We start from the raw sequence: 12,108 nt of genomic DNA on the forward strand, positions 1-12,108 counted from the left end.
TTTTGTTTTATATCCCTTTTCTTACATTCCACTAAAATGTTTACTTCAGTTACCCATTGTTCGCAAGTATCATTCCATTTCTGCTAAGATGGTATCATTTTTGCAATATAGTCTTACATATTCCTTAAATATTTTCGATTCTCCATGTGTTTTCTGATTTAAAACTCCCCTGACTTTTCCCATGACAACAGAAAAAGTATAACGAGAAAGATTGGAAGCTTTCTGCAAAAAAAAAAAATTGATAGATATAATGTTATATAAATCTTTGGTCTTTTTATTATCTTTTTTAGCTTTTTCTTGTCTCTGTTTCAAATTTTTCTTTCTTTCTGTTTGCATTTTTCATTTTTTCCTTCTTTTTTCCTTTTGTATTTAACTTGTTAATTTGTTGTGTGCTTGTATGTTTGTATGTTTGTATGTTTGCATTTTAAACCAATAAAGATTTATTTATTTATTTATTTATTTATTTATTTGTTGAGATAGAGAAAGAGAGAGAGAGAGAGAGAGAGAGAGAGAGAGAGAGAGAGAGATTATTGCTGCTTTCGTTAGTATATGAAGTGACAAACCTGGGGTTGTAGGCAGCTTAATCAAACTCAGAGGAGACACGCTGAAATTCATGGACTCAAGTTAGGCATGGCTAAGTGAAGTCCACTGACTTCCAGGGGTCTGCTGTAAAGATGACTTAGTTGGGATGAGACCCACAGTGTACGTGTTTTTGTGAAACCAACCAACCAACCAGAAGTAGTGTGTCTGAATGCAGACGGGAATAAACAGAACATTCAAGCGAGACCAGCAGTGACAAAATGTTGCACACCGTTCTGGATTTTAGCCACTCCCATTGTCCCGCCCCTCCTGTTTTCCATCGTGTTCAGGAACCAATCATCATTCTGTAGCCATTGTGTGTGTGTGTGTGTGTACACATATGGCATGATGCGAGAATGCATGCCATGCCACCTGGTGGAGAACTGCTTCATGTGCAGCTCTAAATCGTCACTGGGCACTCGTACATATGGAAGAGAAGTTTCGTGCCTGTCTCGTCCGCCTGACATCCAGCAGAAAGAAGCTTCCTTCGCTACATTCCATGGGGTTTATGAAAGAGGCTTTACCTGCTATGTCCTGAAGGTGTCACTCTTTAGGTGTTTTTTGTATTATCTACCATAGGCTGCAGCTCCAGCTGAGCTGGATGAACTGTCCCACTATTATTTCTTTACTTACTGCATTTATATCCCACCTCAAGTACAGGGCTCGCATGCTCCCCATTTAATCCCCACAACAACCCTGTTAAGTAGGTCAAGTTGAGGGGCAGTGACTGGCCCAGGGCCACTCAATGAGCTTTATGGCCTATCTGTTTGTGGTTATATTTTTGGTCATTTGTTTTATGCCTTTTTTCTTTTTCTTTTCTTTTTTAAATTTTTGTTTTATTGGTTTTCAGTATGTGTTGTATTTGTTGGAAACTTAATAAATATTATTTGGGGGGGAGCTTTATGGCGAGTGGGGATTTGAACCCTGGTCTCTCAGGCCCTAGTCCAACACTCTTGCCTACCCTTCCTTTACATATCAGGTAAGTACCATCTTTATTGTCTTTTTGGTACCTGTTGACAACCAACCTCTCCCAGCAAGCCTTCTGAGCAGAGATTTTTATCCCACCCTTTATCTGTACAGTGGTACCTCTGGTTAAGAGCTTAATTCGTTCTGGAGCTCCGTTCTTAACCTGAAACCATTATTAACCTGAGGTACCACTTTAGCTAATGGGGCCTCCTGCTGCCACTGTGCCGCCACTGCACGATTTCTGTTCTCATCCTGAAGTAAAGTTCTTAACCTGAGGTACTACTTCCGGGTTAGTGGAGTCTGTAACCTGAAGTGTTTGTAACCCAAGGTGTTTATAACCCGAGGTACCACTGTATTGGCTTAGAAATTGCATTTCTATATGTTTCCGTTGTTGATGGCTTTTTGTTGTTGTTGTTAAATTGCTTCGGGATGTTTTGTAGGAAGTGATTCATACATGAAATGGATAAATAGCACCCTCCAGCTTTGTGTGTTTGTGTGTGTTCTAAAACTAGGTACTTGGGAAGCATCCCAAAATATATTCATAAGGTCTTTGGTGGGGGAGAGAAAGAAAACAACGCCACATATTGGATCTGATAAGTTCTTGCCATCAGGTTTCCAGAAAGTCTGGTCATAAAGAAACATTTTTGCTAATAGCAGCACTACCTCCAAAATAAGAATTTGTTGGGTGCAATGTATATATCTGTGGGAAAGAAAGGAAATTGCTGTGGCCCCACAATTCAATGCATACTGGATATGGCCCACCTAATTCTCTCCTCCTCCTCCTTTTTTATCTAGTATAAGAAATGGAGTATTTCAAATATCACCACTATGTAAGCCTGGTATAATTGACCATTAGCTAAGATTGTGAGGTGCATTTGGAGGCACACATCAAATGCTTGCTTGGTGCAATTAACAAGGAGACACAAAGTTGTTGTTTTTTCTGATTGCATCAAGCAGCAATGGAGCTTTATTAGACAACCCTCATCAATGACAGAAGTCACGTATTGGCCACTAACAAGCTAAAGCAAGACACATTCTGCAAGGAAGACCTCTGAAGAACGGAACAAGCAAGCAGAAAGGGGCACTGGGGCAGGTGTGCGCTTCCTATATCAGCGGGACCAGTTGGTGGGTTTGAAGTTGGAGTGACGACAAGGGACAAATGGTTAGTCATAGGATTTCCTGCCGTGTACTGTTGAGAGAGAAAAGGGAAAAGGTGAGTCTTTAGGGGCACAGGAATGCATAAATGACAAAGACTGAGGTGTAAGTTACATTCAACACCGGCATGTGAAACTTGCTTTCTTACTTCCTAAATGCAGCGCGGTCTGCACAGATTTGGCCTTTTGTTCTAATAGAATGAAAATGCCTGCGGTCACATCCACACCATCCATTTAAAGCACTCTTCTGCCAAGCTTAACAGCCATGACTTCCCCAAAGAATCATGGGAACTGTAGTTTTTAAAGTGTGTCCTAACAACTTATAATAGATCAAAGTTCCTGGGATTGTTTGGGAGAAGCCTTGATCATTAAAAAGTGGTATAATCATGCTAGAGATGGATGATGTGAAAGTGACCTGTGAGACAAATATAGAGAATTATTTTGCCGCCCCTTCCCCCAATGTCTTCTGGACAAGATTATTCCCTCTTCTAATCCAGTTTGGAGCATACTGAGAAATGGAGCATGCAAGGTCTAATTGTAGTGCAGTTGAAGATTCCCTCATGAGAACAGGCTACACAGCTCTAGATTAAATCCCAATGTGGTTTCCATCATCTCCCACAGCCTACCCTAACACAAGGATAAGGCACATCGCCTAGAAAGATAGCGGGCAAACTGCCCACAGATTCTGATGCGTGATCTGCCTCTCATTTGCTACACATCCAGTGGGCAAGTGCTGCTTTGTGCTTAACGCTTGCATGTGCAACACTCCCCAAGCTTGGCACATTTTTTTCTTATAAAGCTAAATGGACCTTATGGCATTTGGAGCAGCCCTTACTGGTCAAATATTCCAACTGCCTGATGCAACGAGGAAGGAAAGGGAAGTCACAGAGAATCAAAATCCCCCTTGTGAAGGTTTTTACCTGGTTTGCAGGGCTGTACAGGCATGGGGTAGCTCTGGCCACCTCCTCCCATTTGTCCACCGCCACCACCGCTTCCTCCGCCGATACAGGAACCGCCGCCACCACCGATACTTCCGCCGCCGATACTTCCGCCGCCAATACTTCCTCCACCGATGCAGGTACCGCCACCGCTACCTCCGCCCATGCCTCCTCCGCCCATGCCTCCTCCACCGATGCTTCCTCCTCCAATACCGGAACCGCCGCCGCCGCCAATGCTTCCGCCGCCCATGCCTCCGCCGCCAATGCTGCCGCCGCCAATGCCTCCGCCGCCAATTCTGCCGATGCTTCCCCTTCTACCACCTCCGTAGCCACCTCCGTATCCTCCTCCTCCTCCTCCTCCTGATGAGCTACTGGGGAACAGAAACATAACCATGAAGAACACTGCAAACCACTTCACAAAGAAAATATATATACCGTATAACATGGGCTATGCCTTGTAGATGGAACGTCCATGCTCATGCCAAATACCCTCATTTAGTCTGGGAAAAGCCTCTGCCTGAGGCCTTGGAGGCTATCCAGTCCGGCTAGAAAGGATTGGGCTTGATAAGGGATGGGGCCCTCCAAGTGTTCTTTGGCTCCCATTACGTCCAACCTGCATGGCCAATGGTCAAAGATGGATGGGAGCAGACAGGCCAACGACATCTGCAGAGCCACAGATGGGCTAGTGGTCCAATTTGCCATAAGGCAGTTTTATACTTTTAACTCGTCACACCTATCCATCCCTGATTTCCCGCCTTGGTTCAGAATGTTCTAGGACAGTGTTTCTCAACCTGTGGGTCCCCAGCTGTTTTTGGACTACAAGTCCCATCATTCCTAGCCAGCATGATCAGTGGTCAGGGATGATGGGAGTTGTAGTCCAACAACATCTGGGGACCCATGGGGTTGAGAACCGCTGTTCTAGGATATTCTAAGAAGTCAGTGACCCCTGGATGCTCTAGAACAGAGTTTCCCAAACTTGGGTCTCCAGCGCTTTTTGGACTACAACTCCTATCATCCCTAGATAGCAGGACCAGTGGTCAGGGATGATGGGAATCGTAGTCCAAAAACAGCAGGTGACCCAAGTTTGGAGAACACTGCTCTAGAAGGCCTATGAGTCTCTTCTTGGCAATATTTTGCTGCAAGTGGGTTCACAGAAATACTCAGTTCTTTTATTTACAGTACTGGGATGTTTGCAATGAAGAAGTGATTCTGGAGTGCTCTAGAGCCTGGAAGCATCATTTGTAGGTGGTCCCTCCATCCCTCCTTTATTTGTTCCTGGCATGTAGGGCAGTCCCTCTTTGGCTCTCTATTGTTTGTGGGCGAGTTTTCGCAGCAGTGGACTAATACCCCCAATATGGCCTATAGTCAACATACATTTCTTGCTGTCCTTCCTCAAGCAGCCGGCGGTACTGGCAGATCTCCTGTTCCAGGCGAGTCTTGATGCCAAGGAGCAGCTGGTACTCCTGGCTCTGGCTCTCGATCTCGCATCGGATGCTGCCGAGCTCTGATTCAATTGGTTCAATCATGACCTGAATCTGTTGCAGCTGCATGTTGTACCGACGTTCTGTGTCGGCCAAGTTGCTTTGCAGAGACTGGATCTGATAAGAGGGAAGGAAAACAATGAGATGACCTTCAGGAATGGTGCTCCATCCTACCCATTTTTCAGGTTCTGGCAATTCCCACCTTTGCCCCGCTTTAGCAGTCGTGAAGAACAAGTGATGGTGCAAATAGAGATGGGAGAGAAATTCAATCCAGGTCTCATTTAGAAGCAAATCTATCAAATCTGCACTTTCTGAAACAAGATGTATCGTTCAGAATTCACACTTTTCCACATATTGCAATGCAGTACTCAATTAGTGTTTATTTTTTTAAAAAAATGCATGTATTAGGGGCAAGTGTGGGCAAAAATGAAGATATTCATCAAAATAACATACCAAAAAAAGCATTATATTTGGGTAAATGCAAAAATGTGTACATACAAAAATGTGCTCATGGGGGGGGGGAGAATTGCAATTGAAATGATGGTGAATTTTCATGAGGATATTTTTTAAAGCACAGATTGCTGAACAAAATTACTGAAAAGCAGAGAAATAGGGAGAACCAATGCTGACAGGTCCTTCCACCCCTAGGTGCAAACCAAGAAATTGTCTGACCAAGCCATCCCAGCTCATTGGCAAGGAGAGCTCTCCTTGGAGTTTGGAAACCTCAACGTAACTTGGGGGTATCTAGCCATGGTTGCATGGGGCAGCCAGGTGCCTTCTCAAGGCACCCTGTGGATGAACAGGTGAGGGCAAGCACAGACCAGCCAGCTGATTCACCTGTCGCTTGGAGCTAGGGTGGAATTGCCTGACTTGGCTATGCCAGGTCGACTGTGGGAGAATTATTTCCCTAGTTTGCAGGGAACCGCACGGCTGTTAACTTATATAGCTAATATGTTTGCTCTTTTTGCTCATTATCTCATTATGTTAATAAAGCTGCTGTCCATTTGTCCTGTTTACACCTTGCGTTTTCATTCCTCTGCTGGGACAGGGTGTGGGGAGGGTAAAGGTAAGAAACAACTATACCTTGATGCAATACCATGTTTTTAGCGGATGTTAAGAAAGAAAACACCCAGATGTATCACTTTGGCATATGTTACCACATACCATGCTGAGTTGGGATTGCAGCTCGATTTCCAGGGTCTGATATTCTCGTCTCAATTCTGAGACTTGCTGGTTGCCGGTATTTATCTCCTGCCCACTTGAATTGACCTGCTGGCGAACCTCCTCCATCTAGTAGACAAAAAGGAAGATATTCTGACTGGCTGGACCATTTGCTTCTTACTGGGAGGCACACAGCAAACTTGGGAATGTCAATAACATGAGAGGACAAGCCAAGGATCGTACTACACAGGTCAACACATAATACTGGGCAGTGTTGTCAACTATACTTTCCACCCCTGTGTCTAGAACATGGCTGATTCTCATGCCTCTGTGTCCTATCAACACCGAAGCGCACTATCACCAGTAGGAATTGTGTATCAGGCTTTTTCCATGACCCCTCTTGAGTAATTTATCTTCCTTCTCTTTTGGGTTATCTCCACCCCACCTCTTAGAAAACACCAAGCCCTGGGCATCCTCCATGACAGCTATATGGGGCAGTATACCGTGAAAGCCAGTTTCTGGTGGCAACAAACTTTCCCTTTGGCCTTCGTCTCTTGCTTATAGGCTTCCCAGAAGTTGCTGGCTGTGGGAAATGGGATGTGAGGAACATCTAAACCTGCAGGACTCTCATTACCTTTTAAACTTGCTCCCCTTATTTCAGCTCACATTTTTCATACACTCTTCAGATCGCTTCCATTGGCCCTAGAATGGTCTTTTTAACTATGACAAGAGCTGTGGACAGTTGGGGAGCAATCTACTAAACGCACCCCAGCTACTAGCATCAACCCCCTTCCCCCCCTTAGATTAAGCCTGTCACCCAGGTTCCTCTCAGTATGGTGGATATAGTTCATCTGCTGTCATATAACTTCTAATCACTGGAGAGACCACTTGCCTTGGATTCGTACCACTGTTCCACCTCTCTGCGGTTGTCTGCGATGATTCTTTCATATTCAGCCCTGAGCTGATCAAGACGTTGTTTCAGGTCCGCACCAGGGGCAGAGTCCACCTCAACGTTCACATCGCCACCACGCTGGTTTCTCAGGCCTCTCAGGGTCTGCAAGGGGAGGGGGAAGGAAAACACATCATGAAATGAAATCTGCCTCTTCCCCTCCACAAAAAATCCCCCACAATCCTTTTTTTTAAATAATAATAATCATGAAATTCTGCTAATGTGTCTTGAGAATGGCTCTATTAAATATCAGATAGAGGAGGGGTGGGGAAAAAATTGGGCCACCTTCAGTCAAGGCATCAGCAGGTCCCTGAAACTAGGACTTGAGGAGTGTCAGTAAGGGATTCAGCCCAGTTACTATTATAGTTTATTAAATCTGTATACCACCCTTCATCCCTAGATCTCAGGGCAGTTCACGACATTCAGTTGCTAACACTCAGCACTGGCCAATGAAAGGAACTGCAGGGAACCTTCCTGCATGGGGGATCCTTAAATCAAGCTAAGCCAGGGTTGATCAGTTGAATCTCCCTCAGAGCTGAAAAGTGGGCGTGGGGGACCACTGGCCTTCCAGAAATATTTCTGGACTACCATTCCCATCATCTCTGAGCATTGGCTGTGGTGGGTGGAGCTGACGAGAGTTGGAGTCCAACAATATCTGTAGGGACACAGATATCAAGCATTTCTGGTACCCTACAATGCATTCACATTTTGCACCCCAGACTAAATTGTTGGTTGCTACCTTTTACCCCCTGAAAAACCCTCACAGGAAGTTCCTTTTGTTCATTGTTTGTTTGATATCTGTATTACCTCCTCATGGTTCTTCTTGAGGCAGATCAGCTCCTCTCTCAGAGACTCAAACTGCATCTCCAGGTCAGACTTGGCAAGAGTCAGCTGATCCAAGAGGGGGCGCAGCCCATTGATATCAGCCTCCACGTTCTGATGGAGACCTAATTCAGTCTGGTACCTAATGCACAGGAAAGGAGGTAGGGTGGAGAACAGTGACTGGCAGGCTTCACAAACGTTACTTTTCTTATCACATGTCTCATAATTACATGCCTGGGTTAATTGCATGTCTATGGATTAAGCATGATTTTTTTATTCCCATGCAGAAGGTCATGCAGAAGAAGATCTCAAGTCCAATGCCTGAGATGCTGGACAGCTGCTGCCAATCGAAACAGGTTGCATTGTAAAAGATGGCCAAAGGTAAACAGCAGCTTCAGATGTTGCTACCTGGGTCTGAACTCCACCTGTTTGGTTAGATTTATGTTTTGATGATTTTGTAGGGTGGATTGAAATCTGCTCTGGGCACATGGAAATCCAGGTTAATACATCCACTGAGGTACTGTCAAGCTTTTTTCAAAGAGAAAGCCCTCTGGGATGGGACAGAGAACGCTCATTGGCCGTGGGATGCTGTTCAAATATTGGAGAAGGGAATGGAAAACCTAGGGTCTTGGAATAGAAGAAAAGGCGTTTTGTGACCTGTAATCATTTTGTCACAGGTTCCATTTCCCATTTGCACTATCATTAGCCACTTTAAGTTTCTTTGAAGAAAAAAAGGGATATAGATTTCAGCTACGTCTGAGGAAAGTAGGTGAGAAGAGTTATACTCACTTCATTTTAAAATCTTCAGCAGTCATCCTGGTGTTATCAATATTCAGAAGGATTTTGTTGTAATCATCTGTTTCACCAATAAGCTGGAAAAAGAGGGGAATGTACATGTTTATGCTTAATTCCTTCAGTCTGTCGGAGATGACAATGTAATAAAACACCATGCTGATTGTGTTGTGTTGTGTTTTGTTGTGTTGTATCATTAACATACTGCTCTTCATAAGAAAGCACAGACTGGTTTGCAAGTCAAGTCGCAACATTCACAACAGCAATAATTAATAAAGGCGATATTAATTATAATCTCAAAGTCCATGCACCAGCGAGACACCACAACATGGTCTATAGATCAGAGGTCTCAAAGGTCTCTGGAAGGCATTATCTCAAGGCTCAGCGTCTCATCTACCTAGAACTGACTTAGATTGGCTTGTCTACTAGAACTGGGCCCTGTCTGCACTCTGCATTCAAAGCAATATTATACCTCTTCAAACTGTAGTACGTTAAGGGATTTAGAAATTGTTAGGAGACTCTTATTCCCCTCACAAGGCCTGATTTCCCAGAGTTCCTTGGGATGAAATATTGGCTGTTAAACCACTCTGGGAACTGTAGTTCTCTGAGGAGAATGGGGGGTCCCTTAACAACCCTCAACGCCCTTGCAAACTTCGGTTCTTCAAGGGGAGCCATGAAGAAGTGGTATGATACTGCTTTGAAGGTCTACTGCAGGTGGGGACGTAGTTTCTGGGCAGATCTTGATATGTTTGCTGTTCATTCATTTCTAATGATGAGAGGGGCAGTGGGTATAGACTGGGTATGCATTGTTGCCTAGAGTAATTGGTGAATACTCAAGCTTGCTTGAATTAGCAAAGGTTATAGAATGGGGTGGCCAGCATGGTGCCTTCTAGGTATGGTAGAACTCCAACTCCCAACATCCCCAGCCACCATGGCCAATGGCCAGGGATGATTGGATGCATATTGAGAACACCATGTTGGCTGCCCATGATGCACATGGCTTTTTCAAACAGCAGGTGCCTCATCCCAGGCAGTAAGCATGACCATGTCATTTACAAGGGGTTTAAGTTATACCTAGCCACTAACTCTCATCTTGGTGACAGGATGAAGCATTCTTAAAAAAAGAAATCCAAGGCCTTGAAGGTAAAAAGGTAAAGGACCCCTGGACGGTTACATCAATGAGGGTTGTGATGCTCGTCTCACTTTCAGGCCAAGAGAGCCGGCGTTTGTCCACGGACAGTTTTCTGGGTCATGTGGCCAGCATGACTAGACTGCTTCTGGCACAACAGAACACCATGATGGAAACCAAAGCGCATGAAAACAACATTTACCTGCCCGCCACAGTGGTACCTATTTATCTATCTGCACTGGCGTGCTTTCGAACTGCTAGGTTGGCAAGAGTTTGGACAAAGCAATAGGAGCTCACTCCATCGCAGGGATTCGAACCACCAACCTTCCAGCAATCCCAAGAGGCTCAGTGGTTTAGACCACAGCGCCACCCGCATCCCTAAAGCCTTGTAGTACTTGTTCAAAACAAAATAGCATACCTCATTGTAGAGCTGGTCAATTTGCTGGTAATATTGGCTGTAGTCCCTTGGTCCAGCTATGGTTCCATGCTTCTGGTACCACTCTCGGATCAAGACCTCAAGCTGATCATTTTCATCTTCCAGGCGTTTCACCTGATCTATGTAATTAGCCAGGCGGTCATTAAGGTGTTGCATGGTGGACTTTTCGTTGGTGTTGAAGAGGCCTCCCTCACCACCGCCAATACCGAAGCTGCCACTGCTGAATGGGTAGCTGCCTCCGCCATAGCCTCCACCGCCATAGCCCATGCCGCCATAGCTTCCACCGCCATAGCTTCCACCACCATAACTTCCACCACCATAACTTCCACCACCATAGCTTCCGCCACCATAACCACCACCATAGCCACCGCCATAGCTGCTGCCAGCATAGCTTATTCTCCCTCTGCTTATCCTTCCACAGCTACCACTGCTGAAACCTCCTCCTCCATAGCCACTTCTGGATCCTCCTCCACCATAACTACCACCAGAAAACCCTCTGGAGGACCTGGAGGATGAGCTTGTGATTTTGATACTTCTACCGCCACCGCCGCTGCTGCTGCCGCCGCTACCTCCACCACCAATGATTTTGCAGCTTCCGCCACCGCTGCCTCCACCGCCACCACCCTTAACACCGCAACTCATAGTGAAAGATATGGAGAATCTAAGCCCTACAAAAGCCCCAGTTCAGCTGCACAGCCTGTTTTGAGATTGAGACTGCAAATGATTCTTCCCAGTGGATCCCTACTTATACTTCCCATTTGGGTGTTGCCACAATGGGTGTTCCTTGCCCCTCCCAGGGCATTTGCCAATCTCATTGTTTATGCCAAAAAAATTATCTGCCAAAGGGAGGGGTTTTTGAAGGCTATCTATGGCAATCAAGTGCATGCCTGGGGTTTTGTCACTCTCTGGCGATGTGTTGCTAGGATGGAGATGCATCATCATCAGATTTTCCTTTCATCCTGCACCTTGAAGCTGCTCTGTTTCCAACCCATCAACCATCATGAACACATCAATTGTGAAGAACAGGCAGCCACCAAGTGTCTGTGTTAATCTGAAAAGAAATAAAAGTCTTGTTCTTCCTTAGCACTCAGAAGTAGGGGTGCTCAAAGATTTCAGCCAGTCTGCTTTGGTTGTGTGTGTGTGTGTGTGTGTGTGTGTGTTTTGCAAACTGAATTCAATCTACACTTCCTGGATCAATGCATGTATCAGAACGCACTTATCCTTTGGTTTGCTCACTTCTCCAGATTTTGCATTCAGGTTCTCAGCTCCAAAGTGATGCAGGTTGTAAGTTAAAATACATTCCACAAAATTCGGATTTTTAGATTAAAATGCAAACCAAAAAAATGTGCATTGAGGGGGAGGGAAATACAAAATAATACAATAATATTGATGCTGTTTTGAAGGAAAATCCACAGATTGAGGGAAAAGGATGACAGAACAGATTTACGAAAGAGCACAAGAGAAACTGACATGAACTGGAAGCAGATTAATTGATTCCTCACTACTCAACAGGGAACACAATGAAGAAATGCCAAATGGAAAGCAAATGGGAATTTAAAATTAGCCTTCTCCATTTTAAACTGTGAAAAGTATATACAGTGGTACCTCAGTTTAAAGATCAGCCCTGTTTGAGAACTATTTGGTTTATGAACTCCTCAAAACCGGAAGTAGTGTCCCGGTTTGTGAACTTTACCTCAGTCT

General features: G+C 44.8%; 1 protein-coding gene across 2 annotated transcripts; it reads right to left on the minus strand.

The window, feature by feature from the left end:
• Nucleotides 1-2,473: 2,473 nt before the first annotated feature.
• LOC310829798 (keratin, type I cytoskeletal 19-like) lies at nt 2,474-11,129 on the minus strand. Of its 2 annotated transcripts, none has more exons than XM_083708757.1 (8): nt 10,390-11,129; nt 8,840-8,922; nt 8,036-8,192; nt 7,172-7,333; nt 6,283-6,408; nt 5,012-5,235; nt 3,620-4,005; nt 2,474-2,734 (listed from the first exon to the last, which is right to left on the minus strand). In XM_083708757.1, the coding sequence occupies exons 1-8, from the start codon at nt 11,047-11,049 to the stop codon at nt 2,709-2,711; spliced, it is 1,824 nt and encodes a 607-aa protein (XP_083564883.1). In that variant the 5' UTR covers nt 11,050-11,129; the 3' UTR covers nt 2,474-2,708. The 2 variants fall into 2 exon arrangements, with proteins under 2 accessions (XP_083564883.1, XP_083564882.1); XM_083708756.1 differs by having other exon boundaries at nt 3,620-4,008.
• Between the last annotated feature and the right edge of the window lie 979 nt (nt 11,130-12,108).

The sequence above is a fragment of the Podarcis gaigeae genome (genome assembly GCF_964106915.1).
Source record: "Podarcis gaigeae genome assembly, chromosome: 13".
Taxonomy (NCBI): Eukaryota; Metazoa; Chordata; class Lepidosauria; order Squamata; family Lacertidae; genus Podarcis; species Podarcis gaigeae.

What these genes read in the sequence shown, in the direction of transcription:
- LOC310829798 (XM_083708756.1), bottom strand. Translation starts at nt 11,049, where the DNA reads ATGAGTTGCGGTGTTAAGGGTGGTGGCGGTGGAGGCAGCGGTGGCGGA. An exon ending in TTGACCAGCTCTACAATGAG is followed by an intron (nt 8,923 to 10,389) that starts GTATGCTATTTT and finishes CTCTTTTTCCAG; the next exon opens with CTTATTGGTGAAACAGATGA. An exon ending in GAGGAAGGACAGCAAGAAAT is followed by an intron (nt 4,009 to 5,011) that starts GTATGTTGACTA and finishes TCTGTTCCCCAG; the next exon opens with TAGCTCATCAGGAGGAGGAG.